The following is a 25486-nucleotide window of genomic DNA, read 5'->3' as shown; positions in this document are numbered from 1 at the left end:
CCAGTAACAAGCATTTAACAGAACGGGGACAAAGAAAATGCTCATCTCTATATACAGAGAGGCTCTTTACCCACTAGTAGCCAAGGAACGTGAAACCAGGAGCATGATGGGAATATCCACCAGACATAGAAGCTCAGGAACCTGGCCATGTTCCAAAAAGTGCCAAGGATTGAAAATCCAGGTTTCCAGCACTTCAGGTGAGCCCTGTCTGCAGAACCCACCAGAAAACATGCTGATGTTATCCAGAAAGCCTTGGGGAAATTCTCACAGGGGTATACCTGCATAATGGATGTGACGATTCTAGTGACACTGTCCCAACTGCAGAGCACTAGGAAGTACCCAAACATTTACCCCGACTGCCATACAAGTAAAAGAAAGCACAGGCTGCAGAGACTGAATTGCACAAAGAAAGGAACACACAGCTCAAGACACAACAATAGCACCACACTGCTTCCTTAGTGTTGAAGTCACAAAGTACAGCAAAATATAATTTGGAGATGAATAGTCCACCTCTTTTTTGTGGGGATGGGGGACAGAAATGGAGCTGCCATAGCAGAACCATGGGCATGGAGAAATAGTTTCTATGCTACCAGTTTCAAACTCAATAGAGGCAGCAGGTCAGCACTGGAGAGGTTCTAACTCCTAAATTCAAGGGAATAAGTTTCTACTATAAATACTCACACACACATTGCATATATTCTTTTTGCTGAATTTTTCTGGTATACATTAAAAAAATTGAGAACAATCAGTGATTCACATGTCCACCAATTATGAACTTTGGGGTCTTCCTGGATCAGGCCCCTCGAGTGCAGTGAGCAATGGTCACACAGAGACAGGCATCAACAGAAACTGCCCACCTGGCCAGCGCTCCTCTTACCTCCGTCACCTTGGGCTGAAGAATCAGTGCTTCTGGGCTCATCCGTGGGATGTCAATATGGATCTGCAGATGCAGGAGAGACGTATATTTATCTTATAGAATGAGAACAGTCCTTGACGACACATGTGATTTGCCCTTAACCTGCTCTGAAAGAACTGTCACCAGGCTCTTCCACAGGAAGCACCCAGAAACACACTCCCCCTGGCTAGGCTAGACTGTCCTCAGGTGACAGGCATGCCTGACCCTTCACCGTCTAGCAACGCTCACAGTATGGTTAGGAATAGAGTGGGCCCTTGGCTCCTCAGTAACATAAGCCAATGCAATCAGTGCACATTGATTTTCAGCCTGACACTAGGCATGATTCAAGGACACTGACAGTGCCCTATTTCAGCAGTGACAGCGCTGTCTGTAACATAGGCCACATTCTCTTCTATTTCTCAATGTCCATGAGGAATCTAGGACACACTAAAGGAAGCATTTGAAAGTCTCTGCTGGTGTCAGCAGATTCCTGTCTGAGCACCATCTGACATGAGAGTTTTGACAGTGTTTGCCAGCACTGCAGTGGAGACCGTCTGAGGGTGGGGTTTAAGAGGTGACCCACCAGGGGTGCTCTGAACACAGCTGAACACACCACAGGCTGGCTCCACATCCCAGGAGCACACCCCACACCAGTAACACTAGCATCACTCTGGGGCTCCAGGGAAACAGCCTGCACAAACTGAGGGAGACAGCATATTTTAACCCAAAGGGGACTCTACAGTTTAGTTCCATCCTCATCCATGTGCAGAGAGGCAGCAAACACCTAGTAAATAGGGTCACCATTTCACTCTGACACTACAGCCTGTGGCCAAGAGAAAGCCACTTAGGTTCAGCCTCTCCACCTACAAAAAGCCTGCTCTCTGTGTCCTTCAAAGGGCTACTGATGACAGAGTCTGAGTCCTCAGCACAAGGGAACAAGATGAGATTAATTCATACACAGAGCACTCGGAAAGAAACCCCATGGACACCCTTGCTGAGGGACACCTACACAGACTCAGGAGGGCCACATGTAGGAGTCCTGGTATAGGCGAGGAACAGGGTTGCACAGGTCCACAAGCAAGGCATCCTGGGAGCCAATGCTAGTGCATTGTTCCCTTTGGTGACAGTCCTATGAACAGATGGACTGTGTGCTGGCCTCCTACAAGATGAGAAGCAAGCCTGACCTGCCTCTATACCAGATACTGCAAAGATCCACAGGCAATGTGTTTCTTATGCAGCCAGAACAGTGTATGCATCATACCCTATGTCCTGCCCCTGGCCTGCTTCATCAATAACAGGCCTGAAAAAATTGGGAAAAGGCCACAAATATCAGCAGGAATAACCTACAGGGAGGAAGGCAAGCCAGGCAAATATTATCACTAACTACCTCCATGTGCCCTGGATATAACCTTCAGTAGACAGTAAAGACTCAATAATCCAGTGCAGGAAGGCACTAGATCAAGGCCCAGGCCAAGGCACTGCCCTACAGAAGCAGGCTATAGAATGCTGGGCACAGGCCAAGGTATCACATGCCAACCATCACCCAAGGCAGAGCTGGTCATCACTAACAGATCTCAGCATCTATTTTGTAATGTGACTGAAGCCTCATGCTCTACCTCTGAGAAGGAACACAAACAAGTCAGATCTGCCACGGGTAGCCAATTGATATTAATTGCTTTCAAATGGTTATTGTTAGAAACTATAAATCTGTAAGCCTATCAGGTTCCTGACAGATGAAACACACGCCCTGCAAACCACCTCCAAATCCCAGTGCTGGGTGATACATGGAAAAGGGAGAGACCCCACACACCTGGCGGTACGTGTCCTGGTGAACTTCGTCATTCCTAGAGTTGTAATAATGCTCTATGAAAGCGAAGTACTCCTTCTGTTTCCTCTGCAGCGTGGCTGCTCTTCGGTCAACATTGGCAGGAAGGTAACCCTGGAGGAACAAAGAAACGCAGGCATTGTAGTTACTGTGATCCAGTACGGCTCAGGCAGACAGAACAAAGAGGCAGGACAGTGGGACATCAGGACAGCATGCAGCACCAGCACGCCCTACCAGTGTCACTAGCCAGTTCCTAGTCACTCACTTCCAACAAAAGTCATCTCATGACACCCAGACACAATGCTTTCTTGGCACACAGCATGGAGACAGTAAAGCCCTTCTCCACAGGACTTACATCCACAAGAAAAAGAAATAGGGAACATGTCTGGTCTCACACTCAAACCATGCACACATAGACACACACTTTGCATTTATGTGCACAGAGCTGTCATGTGGGCAAATGTACCTCTTCTCCAAAGCCTCTGGGGCTCCTGGCACTTTTAAATACATCAAATGGACAGTTTTCTATGTGGCTTCTTATTTGTTTCCTTGTCTGTGTCTTAAGTTAATCTTATAATATGATATATACGGTATAACTTTACATTTTTTTAATTTTAAGCACAGGCCTATGGCCTCAAGGAAAGCTTCAGGCAGGTGACTACTGTTTCCAGAAAGACAGAAGGCACGTTCCATTGCCCAAAGTGATGGTGTTCTCTGCAGCCCATTCCCACCATCCCACCTGGGCCCTGGAAGGGCTAGTTTCTCACTAAAGCTGACTGGGTCTGTCTGGACTCTCCAAACACAAACTCAAAACCCAGGATTTTGTGCACCCTCTCTTCTGAGACCACTTTGGGTCTGAGTGTGCATGGCACATGTCAGGCCATTCTGGTGAGCTCCTGAAGAATGAACAAAGCTCAGTGGGTATTCTTGCAGGCTTTGGAGGGATGCATCTCTGACTTCTCAGAGCCAAACAGCAAGGGGCAGAGGTGCCGCATCAGAATGTAGACAGCGGTTTTAAGGAACTGCCTGATCTTTTCCAAGGAGGTGACACCCTTTCGCACTCCAGCCAGCACTGACTGGACACACCACTGGGTAACCCCAAGCCCAGGGCTGTTCTTTGCTGCCTCCATGAATCCAGGTGAATACAGGCAATCTGTGCAGCGACAGATTGAGCACAAGGGTGAGGCTCAAGCTGTTGCACAGCCTTGCTGGCACACAGTTACTCCAACAAAAGTTCCCACAGTCTCCTCCATTCTAGCTGCTTTGCTAGAACGCAGTAAGAATCTGCATTCCCCAGGAGGCTGTGGGTGACACAGCAAGGAGCAATGCTGAAGGGTAAGCACAGATGCAGTCTCCTTCCAGTCAGGTCTGTCAGGCACTGTCTCCTTCCAGGTCTACAGGTGAGGCCTGTGGAGGGTTGCTGTACCCCGTAATGTCCTGTGATGAAGAGCAGGGCCTCACTTGGAGATGGCCCTAGTTGTTGATGTACAATTGATCCTTTTAGGAAAACACCCATTACCCAACATTCAGGTTCATACGCTGCACTTGAAAATCACAGCCAGGAATTGTGGCCTATGGCTTTAAGCATTTGGAAGGCAGAGGCAGATGGATCTCTGTGAGTTTGAGGCCAACGTGGTCTACACAGAGAGTTCCAGAGCTATATAGTGAGTCCCTGTCTCTAAAAACCCAAAACCAAAAAATAAAATCACAGGCATACCCGTACTGTGATTAACTGCCATTTGACAATAGGAGACGCCAACTACTGTGCCTGCTTGTTGAATAGTGTATAGCTGCTTTCAAGGGGAAGAAAGGCTCATGACACAGGGTTCTCTACAGAAAAGCACATCCCTCAGATCCTTCCCTTCCCTTCCCTTCCCTTCCCTTCCCTTCCCTTCCCTTCCCTTCCCTTCCCTTCCCTTCCCTTCCCTTCCCTTCCCTTCCCCTCTTCTCTGTAGAGCAGAGACTGACCCTGAGTTGGCACAAAATTACAAGGGTAGGGTACAGATTTCTGTTCATATGAACTTAAAGAATAACAATTTCCTAAAATACATTGTGTTCTTTGTGGGGTAACTGCCCATCCACGGGGCCTCCAAGGAAGGTGCAACCCCCAGGCACAGGGCACCTCGGTGCTCCTTTAGTCCTAGCCATTCAGAGGTAGTCAAGGTTCCCACTTTCAGACGGGGAAACAGACTTGGCAAACCATGGTGGCATGATCAGAGCCACAGATATGTGAGGTCAGACTCAAGCCAAGGCCTCCCCACAACATCACCCCGCCCTGAACCTCCAATCGCACACCTGTCAGGGATGCCAGCTGACTCCGGCTCACAGAGAGCCTAGGCACAGCCCAGACTGAGGCCTTGTCACACACACAGCAACACCTGTGTCCTCTGTGCAATGTGTGGAACAAGGTGGCTCTAGGGTGAAGCCAGATTGCAGAGAGCTGTCCATGTAAGAGATATATGCCCCACCCCCTCCATTCTCCATCCTGGTGAGACTTATCTCTGCACTATGGCTTTGGAGACCCACACTTTACCACAACATATGGTAAAGTGGAGACCACTTGACCATAGCAGCCCCTTAAACTCTCAATAGCCTCTTGTTACACTCAAGATATGATCCCAGGCTGCCTGGGCCCTGACTGGCCTCTCCTCTTCCCTGGCCAGAGCATACATGCTCCTCCCTGATGGGACAGATTCTCTACCTTCTAATTGGCTAAACGTGCCTCAAACACCACACCTCCTGCCTAAGGGTCTCCCTTTGAACTCACTATTTCCTCCACTGGGACCTGAAGCAGGCCCACGACACTGACCGGACTGGCACCTTAGGATCAAGTCTGATAAGTCCTGTTCAGATGTCTGCAGCCAGTGACAACCGTTCCACAATCCCACACCTCCTGCAGTCTCCACTCTCCCTCTGCTGTCTCAGGTCTCAGACCCATTGTTTCTGCAACTCGTTGGTCATCCCTCGTCAACATCCATGCCGACCCCTTCTGGGGATCAATGGGACAGTGTGATCTACATGGCACTCAATATGGCCCTGAAATAGTAAGGACCACGCACGTAAACAGCACTCTGATCTTGCTCCTATCGTGACCAGCACCCATCAATCACCTCTGCCAACTTCTCCTACCCAATGTACTTTATCTCTTCCAGTCACAATGTAAGCTCTCCCTTTCATCTCAGAGATATACCCAAGGGCTTAGAACAATGGTCCCCCATAACAGATACTCAGCAAAGGCTTGCTGGATGAATGGATGATGTTAGCAAGTTGAAGAGAGATGACACAGAACTAAGGTCTTAGGGAGAGACTTAAGTTAGCACAGGTTCCTGGCTTGGTTTGGTTGAGACAGTAGAGAGACTGGGAAACTACATAGAGCTCGGAGGGGTGCAGGAAATGGGTCCAGGCTGAGCAAAGACCAAAACAGAGCCTGGCAGATGAAAGGCTGGCTACTGCGTTCAACAGCCAGGGCAAAGAGCCCAGGCCCAGTCTGCAATTCCAGGAGTTGGAGCTCCAGAGTGGTCAGCCGGGAAGGCGTAGATAGCCACGGCTACCAGCATCCTTAGGGAACAGAATGAGCACTCTCAGGAGGTCTCCTGCTCCCAGAATGTTAACTTAAGGAAACACAAATTCTAAAAGGCAAGTATGCATCATAAAAGGCCCACCCATTTTCCTGCCATCCCCTTCCTAGAGGAAAAAAACACATGTGCAAGTGCAGGCCTCTTGATAATTAAGCAAGACTAGAAATTATGCAAATGGAATACATTCAAGTATGCAATGAATTTTAAATGACAGAACTACAGAAGACTTAATTGCTGTATTAGCATGCTATAAAAACACTAATCATAAATGTAAAACAATGCATGCAGATACTTAAATCCAAACTGTCCTGGTGACACAAAAATCAATGTGTTCCCTCCCACTGCGTTCATATGCAAACCGACTGTAACACACTGAAAGACGCTCCGCTGATACTAGAGCCTCACTGTCATTTTTAGCCAATATCCTCATGTTAAATCTTTAATTAGTTTTTGTTCACTCTTTCTGAAACAGTTAGTTAAAAAAAAAAGAATCAAAAATATGATTCTCTTTGGGACTAATTTTGAAAAAGGCCCTATGCTGCTTGCATGTAATTTAAAAGTTAAATATTAGTGCTAGTGTTTAATGGGGTGCCCTGGCTACAGAGCTCTTCAGAATAAGAGCCACACAGCTAGATTTCTCCTCTACAGAAGAATTTCCTCTCATTAATTAAAAGTAACACTTGCCCACAAACATTAGAACTATGCTGATGACAAACTGTGGGCATACTGGAGGAAAGTCACTAGTGAGACAGACCTTGAACTAAGTTCATAATCTAGCCCCCACTCACCCGCAGCCACCCAGTCCAGCCCCCTAGTCTGGGTGTGTCAGGCCCAGTGAGCAGCTGCCTGTGGTGGGGCCATGCATTTCTCAGTGACCAGCTTCCTATCTGGTTCATAAGCATTCTGGTCCTGTCTTCCGTACTGCCTGGAACCCTAGAACACTGGGGTTCAACCTGGGTCCCCTAGTGAGCCCATGTATCAGTATTGCCCAACCTCCCAAGTGACAGTTAAATACAACCAGATAAAAAAAGACCACAGCTAGTCAGACATGGAGTGGTCAGGTGGGGGTCACTGTGGGTGGGGCCATCCCTGGGCTGGTGGTCCTGGGTTCTATAAGAAAGCAGGCTGAACAAGACACAGGAGACAAGCTAGTAAGCAGCACCCCTCCATGGCCTCTGCGTCAGCTCCTGCCTCCAGGTTTACCCTGTTTGAGTTTCTGTCCTGACTTCCTTCAGTGACAGACTATAGGTGTAGAAATATAAGCCAAATAAACCTTTCCTCCCCAGCTTGCTTTTGGGCATGATGTTTCATCATAACCACAGTAACGCCAACTAAGATATGTGCTGAAGATGACAACATCTGCAAGCTGCCATCAAATAAGGAAGTCATTCTCATGCAAACTCCAGGGTCCAGCTAGTTCTAGCTGAGAAAAACCCCACCAATTCTGACCAACTCCTGCCTGACCACTCCATGTCTGACTAGCATCCCAGCTAAATGGCTTCCTCTCCTGTGCAGGTCCTGAGCCTCCAGGCAGCAGACGTCAAAGGAAAAACATCACAGAACCAAGTACCAAGTGCTCAACAGCCCATGCCCATGCCCGTGCCCGTGCCCAGGAGCCAGGCTCTGCCTGCTCTAGCAGCTAGACTCCCTCCGTAAATAAATACATGTAGCCTTGGCCATTGACTCCTTCTCAGCCATTCCAACTGACCCTGCCCCAACTCAAACCCCTTCTAGCTTCCCTAATGCCCCCCCGGGGGGACCCCATTACTGCTAGACATTGCACATAACTAACTTGGTGACAGTCACTTGCTCCTTCTCTGGAGGATATAACTCAGCTTCTGAGTAAATCTGAGTATGCCTTGTCTTGTACATAGCAAACATCCAATAAAGGACAAGTGGGGCACATAGCGTGCCTAGGGCACAGAAACAGGGTCCTGGGGAAATGGCTCCTTTTCTGTGCAGTAAGCCCTGGCCTGCACTGTGTAGTAACAAGGGTAGGCATTTTCTCTGTGTTGTGCGGGACCCAAGAGGGCTGGCACTTAGTCTCAGGCATACCCTGTCTTTTTCTAGCACCAAACATAATGCCTGAAACATGCAGAGTTCCACTAGTCTCCAGCAAATAACTATACTAACCAATGGTTTTTATAGGTTATTCTCCTTCCAGAAATAGCTATACATCCCTGGCTCAAGTCCTTCAGGATGAGAGCCATGTTATCTGGGATCAACCATACACATGGTCTCCTCCTGATCCCTGGCCCTCCACCCTGCCTTCCCAAGGAGGCCTGAAGAGGAAGCACTTGCCTAGTCTGTGCTACTAACCAGCCCCACTGATACTGCACCCTTCAGCCTTGTGACCTGCCCAACTCCCTTGTGCAGGTAACACTGACATCCTTCAGAGGTACACTATGAGCTTGCAATGGTGCCAAGGAGTCTTGCCTGGCATGCCCACTTGTCTGTACTACCTCCATGGCAAAGTGCAGATTTTCTCACTAACCTGGAATTTTCCTTCTCACCTGACAATTCAGGCCTTAGAATTGCCCTAGCCTTCCTGCCTGCCTTGTACACCTGCAATGGTCTCAGAGACACAGTGTAATGCCTCCTCTTCACAAAACTGACCCTAGGAACCGGCCACGAACTGTACCATCCCAGCCCATCCCCTTGGCTGACACTTACGCCCTGAATACCTCACAAGTACACTGTGCCAAACTCTGCTGGACTTATCCTGCTGCACGCCTGGGCCTCTGACCTCTTCTTAGAAGCAGCTGGGTCTCGACAGCCTTTGGTGTTTCTGGAAAGGCCCCTACAGTTTTTCTTTGGTCTATACTACCAGCACTCCTCATAGACTTCTGGGTCCACACCAACATAGTGGGGTTATCAACCACTCACCCCACCTCAAACCCTGCTGTTCCTCTGATGCTCTCTGCCTACTGACATGGCAACCACTGTGCAGCTAAGAAGCTCAGGGGACTGCAGCTATGACATGCACAGGCGCAGAAGTGACGGAAAGAGCAAGAACCTCTCATAAACCTTTCCACCTAGACCAGCCAGTTCTTGATGAGCACAACACTATGACATATGGACTTCCCGACATTTACATTATAGCTGCCTACAAACCAATCAAGAGTCATAACCTCTTCTAAAGGACATTTGGAAATGTGGCTACAAACAACCACAAAACAGAGCGCAAGTGATCACACCAGGTCTACCCTTAATTGCAAGAGATATTTAATCAATAAATATTTGCTGTTCAGAGCTGCATCTGCATTTAGGATTACGAGGTACTGAACTGAAAATTTATTACGACTCATTAGCACAAAAGTCTTTTAAACACTGAAAGTCAGACTCAATTTAGAGTAGGTGCCTGGAGTTCCCGGTGACTTAGCTCCAAAAATAAAACAAAGGAAAAAGAGAAGCAAGCTGCCAATGAACTATTCTCACTCCCAACCTTAAGCTGTAAGTGAGGGCATGCAGATAGCTACCAACCACTGAACTTTCCCTGAGGGCTTCTGGAGAGACAGCTTAATGATGGGACTCAGGGCACTGGCCCCCACTATCCACCACACTAACAAGCTATGTCCAGCATCCCCTGCCCCACTTCCTTGTCCTCTTCCTTTTCCTGTCCTTCTTTCCCCTCTTCTTCCTCTTCCTCCTCCACTTCCTCCTCTTCTTCCCCCTTTTCCTCTTGTTCTTCCTCCTCCTCTTCTTGTTCAACAACAGCACTGCGGATCCTTCTTTGCTGATGCACACCCATTCCTCTGGGCTGTATGGTCTTCTGTGCTGTACGCTCCTGAGTCACAAGCTGGCACACAGCGATTCTTTAATGGTGGAAGTCAGTGGGAATGAACGCAGCTGTCACGAGCTGTTGCTCATCTTCTCTTTCTTACAGACTTGCCAAACCAACCTTGAAATTAAGCTAAAACTAGACAATGCCTTCTTGGACACAGCAAAGGCCTATGTCATTATGCAACCAAGATAGACAAGTGTGTGGCCATGGCCAACAAGTCACACTCCTCCAGCCAGGTGCCAGGCCACTGGACTCATAGGAATAAAGTAGCTAGGCTGAGCACTGACGTGCAGACTTACTGAGAGAAGTTTCCATGTCATTGGACGAACTGGCTTTGGGATGCCAGACCAGCTCAGCTTCCGTAATTCCTCTGTTGGAAGAAAAAAACAGAACAAAGAAAAGCAGGGTCACAAAAGGTTCTACAGCACCTTACCATACCCCATCAGTGTCCTCAGGGGACAGGGAGCCTCACAAATGGAACCACAGTAAGCCTAAATGATAACATCTCAGAAAGTGAATGTCCTCTATACACAAAAGATAATGAGTCACACCACTTTATTAGAGCAAACCAGAGCACTGCCTGTTTGTACATAAATCTTAGATGGGACTCATTTGTCAAAGGCAACCAGGTATCTCTGGTACCACCCTGAGACAAGTGAGACCCTTTCTCTCTGGGCAGTAGCATCCAGGGCACCAGATTCCTCACCTCCCACTAATTCTGTCTTTCATTGAGCCCACATGCCAAGTCTCCATTTGGACAGTTCAGCAGGCTTTCCTTCTCTCTCCCACTCCGGCCTACTTGCTGCTTCGTAATGATTTATTTTTATGTTCATTGATGTTCTTCCTGCTTGTATGTGTGTATAAGGCTATCAGATTCCCCCTGGAACTAGTCACAGACAGTTGTGAGCTGCCATGTGGGTGCTGGGAATTGAACCAGGTCTTTTGGAAGAGGAGCTCTTAATCACAGAGCCATCTCTCCAGCCCTCACTCACTGCTTCTTAATGCCCATCTGAGTTGTCTCCTCACCCCTGTCTCTGGGGAAGTGAGCTTGTCTTCACACAGCTGACAAAAGTGTGCTACACAATATACAGATAGGATAAGAGAGCTTCAAAGTAGACAAACACAGGCATGGATGTCTTGACAAATACCACTAATGAGGAGAACCAGAGAAGGATGGAGAGAGAGAGAGGGGCCTGCAGCCATATCAGTGAGTGCCTTAGAGGGTAAGGAAAGTCACAGTATGACATGGTCGCATAGGACAGTGGACCTTGGTTTAGCTCGTCTCTGATATCCATGGGGGGCTACAAAGCACATGTGGGTGTGTAGGGATGGCCACACACTCCAGTCCCAGCAAGACAAAGGCAACTGCTTCCTTTGCTTCCATTAGAAATCTACTATTAGACTCTTCTAGCAGCTCAGAGCTCATGATTAATACCGGGAATAAGAGAAGTGATTACAGAGAAGACTTTGGTAATATAATCAACAAAATGCAAAGTCCTGACATCTAATCTTTTTCCAATTACTAAAGTCTAAGTAAAATAAGTAGAGAGTAATTGGACAACAGCACCAGCCATAACCTGCAGTCACAGAACTCTCAGAAAACATCAAATCTCCCCCAGCTCCCCAAGGATGTCATGGAGAATGGGAACCTAATATCTGTACGCCAACAATGTCTGCTAACAGCACCTCTGCCTCCTTGCTGTGCCTCTCCCTCCACACAGCACTGCTTTCTAGCTGTGGTTTATGAAGAAAGCACTGAGAAAACACACTGCTTAATGTTCTCTGCCGCCATCTCCATGTTACACACACACACACAGAGAGAGAGAGAGAGAGAGAGAGAAAGAGAGAGAGAAAGAGAGAGAGAGAGAGAGAGTCTTCAATATACAGAATCTTCGATATACAGCATGAGATAAAGTTCTTGTCTTGTCTTGAGATTCAGTGTTTAAAAAGAGCTTTGCATACATTATCTCACTGGCTCCTCAAAGCAGCTTGGATTAATCAGGGCTGTGAGCCCTGTCCATGAATGAGAACTGGTCTGAGAGAGGTTAAGTAACTTGGCCTTTAATTCCAAGCTGTCTTCACTGTATTAACTCCTACTCTTAAAGACTTTGTAGCACAGTCAAATACCACTTATCAATACAGAGATCCCAAAGAAAGTCTTAACAGATCCAAACACAGTAGTATATCTGAAGAATAGTTCACAAGATTCACTTTGAGAGTGCAGGGATGGGTGTGCTGAATCTACTGTTAGAGAAAAGACGCCAAACACGCTTTCCTTCTCTAGAAGAATGTTGCCTGTGCAAAGTGCCCACAACTTCTGAGGCTAATGCTGAAATGCTCAGATGTGATGAGCCGCTGGCCCAGCACACCCCACATCAGCTCCTATGAGGTGCTGATGCATGGCTAAGCCCCTTCCCCATGGTCAATGTGCAATGGGACTGGGGTTCCAGCTTAGATACTGAGAGATAGCACAATTGCTCAGGACTCCAAGAAAAGTCCTCACTCCTAAGGAAGCCACCATCTCTCTCCCTTTGACAGTATCCCAGTTAGACTGAGACTAAATACTGTTAAAACCATCCACCTGAGCAGCTACAACCTACTGAAGAGAGAAAGAAACAAGAATGAGGCAGGAAATGTAGGTCCACACTAAACAGGATGGACAGTGCACAAGCTTGCCAAAATCAACAGCTTTTCCCTATGTGACTGAGAAGAGAAAACTATGAAGGGCATGAACCTAAAACCTGAGCAGGCCAGCCAGGCATGGTACCACATGCCTTTAATCCCAGCACTTGGGAGAAAGAGGCAGACAGATCTCTGAGTTCCTGTCCAACCTGCTCTAAAATACAAATTTCGAGACAGCCAGGGCTACACTGAGAAACCCTGTCTCAAAGACAAAACAAACAAACAAACAAATGTACAGGTCATGTGAGAAAACTAACTTGCAGGTTTCCCTTGGAAGAGCATGGAGACAGGCAGGTGTCAGGCTCAACAAGGTTTAAGGTGCAGTTCCTCTGGAGTAGGCAGGCAGCCAGAGGTAAAGAAAGCATGTCCATGAGCAACAACAAATATGGCCTCTATGCCTAGCACAAAGAGGGCTCACCTCCAGCCCACATAAAAATAACTAAAGCAAAGCCATAACTAAACCAACCCCTCAAGAGAAAGGGTCAGGGGAACTAGGGAAGCTAAGTGTGGAATGTTGCTTCCAAAGGTCAGGCTGGTTCCTTAGAGAACATGACAACAGAAAAACTGAGTCAAGAAGTGGGTGATCTAATCCCAGGAGCAGCTCCTGCAAGCCTGGCCTGTAGACAAAAGCCTGGAGGGCCAAAAGTGGACACAGAGACTGAGGAAGCTTAGCCTTCAGGGGAGGGCAGCAAGAAAGAAAAGCAAAGATCAGAGTGGGGGGAAGGGGGCTAAATAAAAACAAGACAAGTCAAACCAGGTTAAAATACAAAGAGAAGTAAAATTGCAACAGGCTCTGCTGGATGTATCCCAAACTTTCACAAGTTCATCTGGAGAGCAAGGCCCTAAGAGAGCCAATAAAATTCTTAATAAGAATAACGTGGGAAGGGAGGGGAGAGGGGAAGCTACGTTTGAAATGTAATACTTGAGAAAAGAATAAATTTTTCAAAACAACTTTAAATAAACAAATAAAAGAATAATGAGGGGCGGGGGAGGGGGGCCCTAAGGAGATGGCCCTCTCCCTAGGGAGTGACTGCCACACAAGCCTCAGGGCCTGAATTCCAATCCCAAATACCCATGTGCCTATATAGCAGCACATGTTGGTATCCCAGCAGGCCAGGCAGGAGCAGTAGCCATAAGGATCCCTGAGCCTGAGCCTGAGCCTTGCTGGCCAGCTAATCCAGACAAATTCATCACTCCAAATTCAGTACGGAACCCTTTCTCAAAAAAATAAGTGGAAATTTTTGAGGAAGAAACACGACATTGACCTCTGGCCTCTATGCACATGTGCACACACATGCAAGACATGTGCACAATACACCACATAATTAATAAGATAAAAAAAATGAAGCTGGAGAGATGGTCCGGTGATGACGGTTGCTCTTCTAGAGGACTCAAGTTCAGTTCCCAACACTCACATCAATAGCTCACAGCCATCCGAACTCCAGCTCCAGAGAAATAGGTGCCTCTGGCCCCAGTGGATACCAGCAGTCACATGCACATAATCCACATGCAGACAAATGCCTATACAATCTAAAATAATAAAAATAAGGCTTTAAAAATATGTTTTCAAAAAATAAAGGCAAGGTCACATGTACCTTTAACCCTAGCACTCTGGAGGCAAAGGCAGGTGGATCTCTGTGAGTTCAAATCAAGGTGGTCTAGACAGCCAGGAATAAACTTTGTCTCAAATAGACAGATAGATGGATGATAGATAGATAGATAGATAGATAGATAGATAGATAGATAGATAGATAGAAAGAACAGATTTGCAGTGAGAGTTAAGAAATTCACAGCAGAGTTACAGGCATGAAGACAGGAGCCTTCTGTGAGAACCTAAGGGAAAGAGACCCATGAGGCAGGAATCATGGTTCAAAAGCAAACCTGTGCACACATGAGCACTGAGATGGATAATGCGGCATTCACATGACACTGCACCTATTTCTAGAAAAGGCTGGATCTTAACCGCAAAAGCAAGGTGTGAATGATACCAAGTCTAAATGAAGGTAGCCTGGCTGTTTCTGTGTGAAGGAAAGGCTGGAGCACGAGAGGGAAACGGTATTCTACTGTATTTTAATAGGAAAAGGCCTTCCAAAATGAAACATGGGTCTCAGAAACTACAAATAAAAAGATTAACAAACTAAATATACAAGTTAGGAGGCAACTTTACAATGAAAGGACCTCGGTTATTAAAAGAGCAAGTGGCAGGTTTGACAATTTCATGTAGCATATGAAAAGGTTCACAGTACTCACACATAAAAAGCATGTACAGAAGTTAAAAGGTGAAGAGCCCAGAGGAAAAAATGAAGATTCCCAGAACAGACAGCAGTGGCTACCCAAAAGCAGGGCACAAAAGTCTTGACGTGATCAAAGAACTACACGCTAAAGTAAGTGAATGAACTATAACACCCAAAGGACTGGGCACACAGCTGCTCTCAGACAGTCTGCTGTGAGTATAGACTGTGAGTAATTTCTACTTTATCAGATTTTTTAAAACCTTTGAACAGCCACTTTACCTGAGGAAGCCTCTAGTGTTACTTGCAAGACCACGTGAGGGCTGTGCCCAAAGACTTCATGAAAGAATACTAACACATGTGCCCTGTGCTAGCTGCCCACAGAGAGCCTTCTCTTCTGCAAGAGGACAGACACCAGCAGGGACACTGCTTTCTGCCACAAACCATGGTGACTCAGGTGTAAATCTCTAGGAGAATGCCAGCCTGTCCTGCTTGCTGGTACCTACCATGCAGGTGCACCAGGAAGTTTTTATGTCATATGTTATTATTCTAATTAATGTTTTTCTACTTTGAGCAGCACCATGAACTTTGTTTTAATACTGTACATACAGAGAACATGCTCGAACAAATCCTTCTGAAATAAAGCTGCTTTGGGGCTGCACAGGGAAACAGCCCCTGTGTCGCTTCTGCTAGGTGTTCTGCCTCTCCTCAGCCTACCAACAAGGCCTTCACTTCCAAGCCCTAGAATCGTCCCTCTACTGTCGTTGCTAAGAACCTCCTCTCTGTCTGCTCTTCTTCTGTATCAATGGAGGAAGCCTCTAGAAGATGTCTAGACAAGAAGACCACAGAAGTACCTGCTTGGGACTGCTAAACACCAACCTGTGACACCAGACCCAGCTTGTTGCTACCCAAGCTACACATAGGTCTCAGCTGTCAGACCAGGAAGCAGGTACCACATGACTCGCAATCTGCAGCTTTCTTGCTGTCCTAAACCTGTAGGACCTATTCACAGCAGCCAACCTCAACACAAGAGTATTACTATGTGTCAGGAGTAGGCTTGCATAAGAGCTGGCTGGCCAAGGGCTCAGAGATAGAGTGTGTGCCCAGTATGCAGAAAGCTTGGGGTGTGACCACCCAGTACTGAAAAGAAAAAAATAAAGCAAATACCACTAGTGTTGATAATACGCAGACATACAGCCAATCGAAAATGAAAAAATATGAAGAGGCATTAATCCATGGAAATATATAGACAGCCAATAAGCACATGAAAAGACACTCAAAATCACACTGACAGGAGGAGCCACTTCACACGCAAAAGCTAAAATTTTTAAATTCAGGAAAACCAGAACCCTCCCAGATGACTAAAAGTGTGAAAATAGCACAACAGAAAATAATCTGCCAGTCCTCGGCACATTAGACACCCCTCAATACCTATCCAAGAGCACCAGAAACAAGACTTACAGAAGTGTGCATCTGAACACTCTCCACCATGCTGCTCACTGGATTCAAAGTGGAAACATCCATGTCCATCAGAGGATGAATGGACACACAGACTGCAGCCTACATACCACGCATGTCCACTGTGGCAACCCCTAAGACAACTAGCTCCTAAGAAAAAAGGGTCACTGTAGCTCACAGCTAACAGTTTCAGGTCATGGTTTGTTTGTTGGCCTGGCTGCAGGCTGACAGAACTGTTCCCAGCCATACTGAGAGATGGAGAAAGAAAAGGGCTGGGGTCCTCACATTCTCTTGGAGTGTATAAGCTCCACGGACCATGAGATCCAGTAGACACCATGTCCTTAACGTTCAGTGTACCCTTCCCTAAAAGTACTGAGAGGCTGAAAGGACCAAATATTAACACAGGGATCTTTGGAAGATACATCCATATAATGAAATACTATTCAACCAAAATAAATTAACAAAGTTGCATGTAACAATTTGGATAGGCTGTGGAAACACTGTGAAAGAAGGCAGTCTGCAAAGACTATCTACTTAGGGTTTCATTCATAAAAATGCTCATAGTAGGCAAACCCAGACAAGAGGTAGAACAGTGGCTATCTAGCTGAGGCAAGAAGAGGTGGAACATGGGGAAATGACACTCAGGAGCACAGATTCCCTTGTGGAAATGGTAAAAATGTCCCAAGATTGATGGCAGTGACTGCACAACTCTGCACATGTGCATACACTAAAGACCACTGAACTACACACTTTCGATGCTGGATTCTGTGCTATATGATTCACCCCTCAAATCACACCATCTTCTCAAGAAGGGAGATCTGAAAGATGGAAGCTTTGCAACAGTGGGAACAAGGCAGGCTTTGGCAAGCAGCTTTTGTTCCAGAGGAGGGCTGGTCCTACAAGATGGAAGGAGCCATCAGGATCTGGATGTGGCTAGCCACAAGATGGACAGACAGTACAGAGTACCAAGAGGAACTCAGGGAACACTCCACCCTTCACCAAGTAAGAAGTAGGTTGGGGGAGGAAAATCCGGAGTGGATCTCTGTGGAAGGGTTCATCTAACCCACATGCCAGTTCATCTGTAATGTTTCCACTCCACTCCCCCACCCCCCCGCCCCCGGCCAATAGCTTTGTTTCTACAACTCTGGAGTCATCCATAATACAAACAGGCACTTGACACCCATCACAGCACATTTAGAAAAGAGGTAGTTCTTTCTCAGTTCTTCCTCCCTCCCTCCCTCCCTCCCTCCCTCCCTCCCTTCCTCCCTCCCTCCCTCCCTCCCTCTCTCCCTCCCAACCCCCCCCCCCCATCCCCTACACACATGCAAATATTATAGTGAAGAATCAGAGCTCTAGCCTTTGTGGCCTCCAGGCCTCCCATCTGGCCTGACCTATAAAGGTGAAACTTTTATTTTGGAGGAGTGTTCTTTATCTTAAAGATTCTAAATGAGTGTTGCTACTCAAGGGATATCTAAAATACACCCAAGCAGGCTAGGAGAAACTCCGCCTTCCAAAGACAGGGGAAGGGGAAGGGAAAGCAAAGTGCAGCTAACGGAGGGAGCCTTGTGAACCAGCTCCCTCTTCCCAGCCTGCAAGAGCCCTAATCACCTGTTAGTCACTTCACAAGGTCTAATTACACTGGCTTTCCCTTCAATACATTGATCTCACAGCCAATGCTGCATGGCATTTAATTAAAGGAAAGGCTACTGCTATTTCATGTTAAAAATCTAAATCCTTGCAAACAAATTAGAAGCTTGAGACTCCTGTTTGTGCTCTCCAGTAAGAGCCATTGAAGACAGACCCTGGGCCTCCTAAGAATTTCAGCATACAATATCGTGTATTTATAATATTTGTGTGTGTGTAGGCGAGACAGGGAAGGGGGAGGAGAGGAAGAACTGAGGGCTGCACTTAGCCCTGCCACACGGAGGTGAACTACCTGTGACGACAGCACCAGTGGCTGGGTACTCCCTTATACTGATGTCACCACACACAATGCTAAAAGGCAGGAGTGCAGGCTCCTAACACAACTTCCATCCTATCTGTGCACAGGGTTAAGAACCCAGCCCATCCACACCTGCTCCCTCCAGCTCTCATGCTGGTGTGCCATCCTGACACCATCTGTAGAAGCACCTCAGACCAAAGCCCTAGATACCTATGGGAGAACAGAGGTGTCCCCCAGCACTCCAGAGGGACTCCCTCTGACTGCTTTCCTTCTGCTACCCAGAAGGCATCCCTTGCATGCCACGTGTGACTGAAGGGTCTGCTGGCAAGAAGCTGGATGTGCTAGAAGGACAGAGACAGCCTTGCTGAGATAAGCCAATTAACCTCAGATAAGTACCCAATGTCATTATGAAGGCAGAGTAACATACTCCTCCAGTCCCTACAAATGATGTCTCCTGTGATACTCTGAGAGATACCTCAGGTGGCAAAAAGACAGCTGGGGCTGCTTGGACCTGGTCAGAGGCACCATCCATCAGCCCATAACTCACTGAGCAGATTCAGGCTTAGGACGGCACCAGGGTATTTTTGTTTAGAACACTGTCTGTTCCAGGTTCCCACCCAGAAGTCTACCAGAGACCCCAGAAGAGTCACCCTGGTGGAAGCAGTGTTGATCGAGCGGCCCCTCTTCTCAAGGTTCTTGAGCCTCCTGTGCCCCACTGTATACGTATTGGCTGACCTGGTTAATGTGTGCCCTGGTCACAAACTTCATGTGGATGTGGGCTGATGAGACAGGTAAGAAATAAGGGCTTGTCTTAGTGAATGTTTCTATTGCTGTGCAGAGATATCATGACCAAGGCAACGCTTATAAAGGAAAACATTCAATTGGGGCTGGCTTACAGGTTCAGATGTCTAGTCCATTATGGTCAAGGTATGAAGCATGAAGGCATGCAGGCAGACATGGTGCTGAGGAAGAATCCAAGAGTCCTACATCGAGACCAGCAGGCAGCAGGAAGAGAAAGTGACACTGAGTCTTGTTTGAGCATTGGAAACCTGAAAGCCCACCCTCAGTAGCACACTTCCTCCAACAAGGCCACACCTCCTAATAGCGCCACTCCATGTGACCCTATGGGGCCATTTTCATTCACCCACCAAAGGGCTCCAGGTAGGCCAAGAAGTCCCTGCCGCAGGAAGGCTACCAGTCACACCTGTAGATGGGTAACCACATGACACCCTGCTCAGAGCCAACAAGGTGAGACATGGTAAGAAGTCATTCCAGGACAAGAGGTAACCAGTCTGTGTGCAAGCATCAGGAAGTACTCTAGCTGGCACAAGGATCTGAAGGCTTCCTTAGGGCGCTGAGACCACAGAAAATGGAAAGAAAAGAAACTAACGCAAAACCCCTCTTGTGTCCTCCTTGTGGCTCTGTTCTCAGAGCCTTCTATCATCTTAACACAACTTTAAGAACTACCATTCACAAGTATCTGAAGAGAGCAACACGTACAGTCCAGACAAAGCAGCAGGTTCCTGTTGTAGAGAACAGAAGTATGAGCAGGACTCCTAGTCTGAAGGGCATTAAGTAGCAGGAAGCTAGGCTCTGTTCTGGAAGCAAACAAAGACTGTGAAAGTTGCAAGAGAAGGTCCTGTGTCAGTGTGACTTCCCTCCTTAGAGGACAAGGAATGAATCAAAGAAGAAGGAGAAGTGAGGAAACTGACTGGAGGTCACTAGGTCAACAGAAATGAACTTTGACCAAGGGCAGGCCCATGTGAGCAGAGAAGAACACCAGACGAGTGTGAAAGAACAGGGGCAGATTGACTGTCACTATAACAGCCATAGGGAGAGTTGACAAAGGCCATCAGGGACCAGAGACACCTACCATCTAAAGAATAGGTCAAGATGGCAGCTAGTGTTGGGTGTGGTGGAACATACCTTTAATCCCAGAATCTGGGAGGCTGAGGCAGAAGGGTTCTTTTTTCTTTCTTTTTTTTTTTTTTTAAATATATATGAGTACAGTGTAGCTGTCTTCAGATGCACCAGAAGAGGGCATCAGATCTCTTTATAGATGGTTGTGAGCCACCATGTGGTTGCTGGGAATTGAACTCAGGACCTCTGGAAGAGCAGTCAGTGCTCTTAACCACTGAGCCATCTCACCAGCCCAAGCAGAAGGATTCTTAACCTAGGTTACTACATAGCAAGAATCTATCTCAGAAAAAGAAGGAAAGAAAAAAAAAAAAAGAAAATGAAAATGAAAACAAAGGCAGCTAAGATAACTAAGAGGAGAAGGAGGCAGGACAGAGAGAAGGAAGATCTGCCGCCACCTGCTAACACAACTGGATATACAGTGTTTCTGCAGGCTCACAGGGAGCACTGTGGTAGCTGGTGAGCTGTGGGAAGTAATTAGACATTGCCCTAATCAGTTGATCGCTCTGTTAAAAGTCCTCATAGGCATACTGGAGACATAAACCACACCCTGCTCTGACTGTCTCTCCCCTCTGCTTCCCAGCAGCTGAAATTTCAGTAGCTTCTGCCACAGGCTTCAACTGCCATATTGTTCTCAGACTCAATGCAACAGAGCTTGCCAACCACGAACACAAATACATATTTCCCTCAAGTTGTTTTCTAGAGTGTCTGTCCCTGTGGTGGGAAGTCTGACAGGATGACCACGCCATGTCACTTCCCAGTGATGACATGGCACCCTGAAAGACAGTTCCTATCCCTACTTTACAGATGAGGAGAGGACTCGCGGCTGACTCTCAGCCCACATCCAAGCCCTCTACACTGCACTGACCTTGTTGCAGATGGAGTGAGTCAGCAATGAAGCAGAGGTCCTCTCCAGAAGGGTACCAATGGGAAAAGCTCAAGGGCTCAAAAATCTCCATTCAGAATCACAAGAGGCTTTTAAAGAAAAATCATGAATCTCACTTTAGTAAACATGGTTGAGGGTAGAAGAGAATGGAACCATCGCTGGAACACTGACGAGGTAGGGGACACCAGGAGACATGCCACAGATGTCTAGAGAGGAAAACTTTTCAAGATGTGCTGAATCAAAGGAGAGAACCTCAGAGGCAGACAAAGAGACTGAGGAACAGTACCCAGTAAGCAGACAAAGAGACTGAGGAACAGTACCCAGTGAGCAGACAAAGAGACTGAGGAACAGTACCGAGCAAGCAGACAATGAGCTAGGGGTCCGGTTCTGGCCAGGAGGCCCATCGCCAGTGAAAACTCCCTGGTGTCTATTGGAATCCATGAACACGCTGAGGAGCAGTTTCTTTTTCTCTGAATCAGGAAACAGAGCTGATTTCTTGGCTCCAGCTCATCTCTCAAGAACATCTGGGCAAATGCAATGTGTTAGAATAACTTCAAATTTTATGTTTCTGCAAAATGGGAATCAAAGCCAGATTCCCAGCAAGTGGCACAGTGTATCGCTCAAGACAGCTACAACCCTAGGAGCTCAGGTGGGGAAAAAAGATGGATGTTCTGCTCCAGTCTAGACAGCCTCATGGAGGTGGAGCTGGCCTCAGGCAAGGCATTCAAGTAAGGGGTCACAGACTCCCACCACAGGTCACTGAGTTCTCCAGGTGCTCACAATTTCTCTAGAGGCAGGAATCTGTATGCCCCCTACCCCCAACTTTTCAGAGTCGCAGAATTCTAATGGGCCCCTGAAGATGTCTTTTTCACCCCAGCCATACCACAAGCAGGTTGGCATGTGAAGAAGGACAGGACAGGAACAGAAGGAAAGTCTGACGGGACAGGGCCAGAGTCAAGGACAAAGCTGAAGGGACAAGAGAGACAAGAGCATGCTCAGCAGGGCCAACTGTCTCCTGCCTTGGCCAAGCACCCACTACGCTCTGAGTCTCAAACAGCCCTTCATAGTCACCTCAGTGAGGAAGGGCTGCAAAGTATTCCCAACAGGCTCCAGAGCCAGGAAAACAGGCTGTCTCCCAGTACCAGGAATGGCTTCTGATTGGCAGAGACATAGTAAGCTTTCCAGGACAGGCAGGCTGGAGGCTGGGAGATGACTTGAGTCCAGTTCTCCCTAGACCACTGTGGCACAGTGTGGAGAGCCAGGCAGATGCCAGAAGAAACACTGTAAGCAAAGCTACAAGCAGGAGTGTGCAGGATGCCTGATGGGAGGCTGTGGTCAGAAAAAATGATCAACACTAGTGCTAGAGCCAAGCAAGAGCCAGAGGCCAACAGGAGCCAGGCAGAGGACAGTGAGTCCCTCTCGGCCCATAGCCATACAGGCTATCTCCAGCAGCAGAGGACAGTGAGTACCTCTCGGCCCATAGCCATACAGGCTATCTCCAGCAGCAGAGGACAGTGAGTACCTCTCAGCCCATAGCCATACAGGCTATCTCCAGCAGCAGCTTCTCAGCAGCTGAGGAAATACAGGCCATGGACAACTGAAACTCAAATATGAGCGGATCCCAACTGTACATGGAAATCAAACACCGGCATCATGTGGCCTTCTGCTAAGTAGCATGAGTAGCAAGGGCTCAGCATTACTTCACAGGGCCAAGCCATAGGCATGCAGAAACAGCTGCCTGGGCCAGGGGAAACAATGCTGCCTTTCCCAGAGGGCCCTGCAAGGAAATGGAGCCTCCAAAGAGCCTCGGCACCCTTGTCTCTCCAACACACTCCTCTCCTTGGATACAACAGACCAGCAAGGGATGCCACACAACACAGCCCCATAACATCTCTGCAAAGAGCCAAGCACACAGTGTACAAGAAGCACATCTGATCCTGACTTTGCCCTTGGCTTGTGGGAAGAGCGCTTCAGTATCCCTGGAGTCCCACATGGTGAGACAAGGCATCCTTTAGGAAGAAGCCCATCCAAGCGCACACTCCCAACACTGAATATGCAAAATGAAGGGCTCTGGGAAGTCCCTGTCAGCTTGCTAACACTGTTCTCTTTCCAGTACCCATTTCTAAAACTTGACATCCAGGCAGAAAAAGTATGCACATCAGAAAGGCCAAAAACCAGCAGTTGTTCTGTGCTGAGCAATGGCCTCCTGCCTGGCTCGCCTCCTTCCCCAGTCAATAGCCATAAACTCAGACATCTGAATCTACATTTCTGATCCCTCCCCAGTGGCTATCTTGCCCCCTCTGAGGTCAACTGTAGACTTCCGGTCACAGTTCTAATTCAACATCCCCATGGGGCCACAGAGGAAAGTTCATCAGACTCATTTTGCCTTGTGGGAAAGAGGCCAGGTTAGGTTTAGCCCTCCAAAGCAGAAGAGCCCATGCTGGCTCTGTACTCAGCCAAAGCCGACCACCCTCACATTGTGATAGGGTCTCTGCAAACAGCTGGGGTAACAGAAGAGGCTCCAGGACAAGTGCAGGGACACAGAAGAGGCCATAAGAGATACCCAGCCCAGGTCTGAACCAGTAAGGTAGCACTGGGTGGCAACACACTGAAATTATCATCAGTCTTCCTAGCCAGCTAATAAAATCCCTCCCATGCAAGAGACCAAACCCTCCCTGAGAGATGGCCTCTGCCTTATCCCTCAGACACGGCCCATGTCAAGTGCCAAAAGGCACATAATTTAAATTTTTATTGCCACACAATTTACATAACACAAAAATTTTAAATGTGCATACAGTTCAGCCACTATGTGTATACAGGTCTTAAGCAGATAATCACAATTGCTATATGTCCAAAAATACAGTGGTCCTGGAGGAGCATAGGTTAAGTAAGCTGGATCACATGACCAATGCTTTTCTGTTTTTTCTGCTACTGCCCACTGCACAGCCTCTCCTGACAACCACTCCAGGCTCAGGGAAAGGCAAGGTGGACAAGTGAGCTGGCCTAGCTGTTCCCTAGTAAAGATGTCAGTGACTGCGCCTTAGTCAACACCAGGCAGGTGAAGGTCAAGAGTGTACGGGAGATGCCCCAGAAGGTAACGAGATCAGAGGCCACAGACCCTGACATGCCCAATGGTTCGGAAAGGAAGGGACCAGACTCTGTTACCAGAGACTAACACACACCAGGAGAAAAGTCATAAGAACACAAAATTGCTCAGCCTTGTAACCCAAAGTGTACGTGAATCCTTACAGCAACATGTCATAACGTAGTCAAAACTGTAAGCATATTTATGACTATTTGCAACAGAAATAGTACACAATAAAAAAGTAATATAGAGAAACAGCATAAACCTCATCTTACAGCTAGCTACAGAAACCAAGAGGCCCTGTCATGGAGAAAGAAGTGATAAATGTCTAGCAAAGAGCCCCGCTTGGCTTTGCTGTCTGCAGCTTTGCTGTCTGCAGCACTGGCGAAAGCCTGCAAGCAGTGGTTAGCTACCCTGGCCCCTCAGCTCTGAGAACCCCATGGCCTGTTCTGAAGTAGCTGTCTCAGTGAGGCATTACTTAAAATTCACATGCAGCTGCTTTTAAAACCACTGCAGTTAATCACGGGCCAATTTATGGGCCTAGAATGAACCCCAGCTAGCTACACAAGCATGCCCTCTCTAAGCAGTGCCCCTTGTGGTCTCAGGGTCCCTGATGGAAAGCTGCCAACCTGAGATTTACACCTGCAGGGGCTGAGGCAGACTCTAATCTCCATGAGGATACTTCACAAGCTCCTGTCAAGTCCCTCCTCCACACTGTCTAAGGGAGTGAAAATATCAGAGGCCCTGAATACCAAGGAAATGTATCAAGCCACTCATAATGAGCAAAGCCCTCAATGACAAAGCCATCCTTCAAATAACAAATAAGCTCTCAGCCCACTCTGAAACAAGACTGCCACCCAGGAAGAAGGCCTGCCACTGAGGAGGTGCCCAGGGAAGTTCTCAGTTGGTATTTTCTACATTGACTCCCACACTTGTGGGCACACATGCTCTTCCTCTAGCTCTCGCTCGCTCACTTGCTCTCAGTCTGTAAACTGTTTCCCAAGGTACCTTAGAACTGGCCCTTAACAAGCTTTTTAGATGTTTTGTTTACAAATGTCAACTTGAAATTGAAACTTGAAATACCTGAAATGCTATTTTCTCTCTGGAGAATGAGGCGGGTACTTGTCTCCAGTGAACCACAGTGCCTGGTAGGCTCCAAACCTAGGTAAATGTGTGCACCTGATCACAAGAAACCCCCAAGTC

The 25486-nt window shown here is 47.5% G+C and overlaps 1 protein-coding gene across 2 annotated transcripts in view; it reads right to left on the bottom strand.

Annotated features, from left to right (window-relative positions):
* The window catches only part of Tbc1d22a (TBC1 domain family member 22A), a 286436-nt gene that overhangs the window by 191611 nt on the left and 69339 nt on the right, over window positions 1-25486 (bottom strand). For both annotated transcript variants that reach the window (XM_034517002.2, XM_076911843.1), the window contains exons 5-7: window positions 10382-10452; window positions 2706-2834; window positions 878-940 (exon numbers count right to left, since the gene is read on the bottom strand). In XM_034517002.2, coding sequence (XP_034372893.1) covers window positions 878-940; window positions 2706-2834; window positions 10382-10452 — 263 coding nt within the window. The remainder of the gene's footprint in view (window positions 1-877; window positions 941-2705; window positions 2835-10381; window positions 10453-25486) is intronic.

The sequence above is a fragment of the Arvicanthis niloticus genome, chromosome 13 (assembly GCF_011762505.2).
Source record: "Arvicanthis niloticus isolate mArvNil1 chromosome 13, mArvNil1.pat.X, whole genome shotgun sequence".
Taxonomy (NCBI): domain Eukaryota; kingdom Metazoa; phylum Chordata; class Mammalia; order Rodentia; family Muridae; genus Arvicanthis; species Arvicanthis niloticus.
The sequence above is the reverse complement of the archived record's forward strand: the minus strand, read 5'-3'. Positions and strand labels throughout refer to the sequence as shown.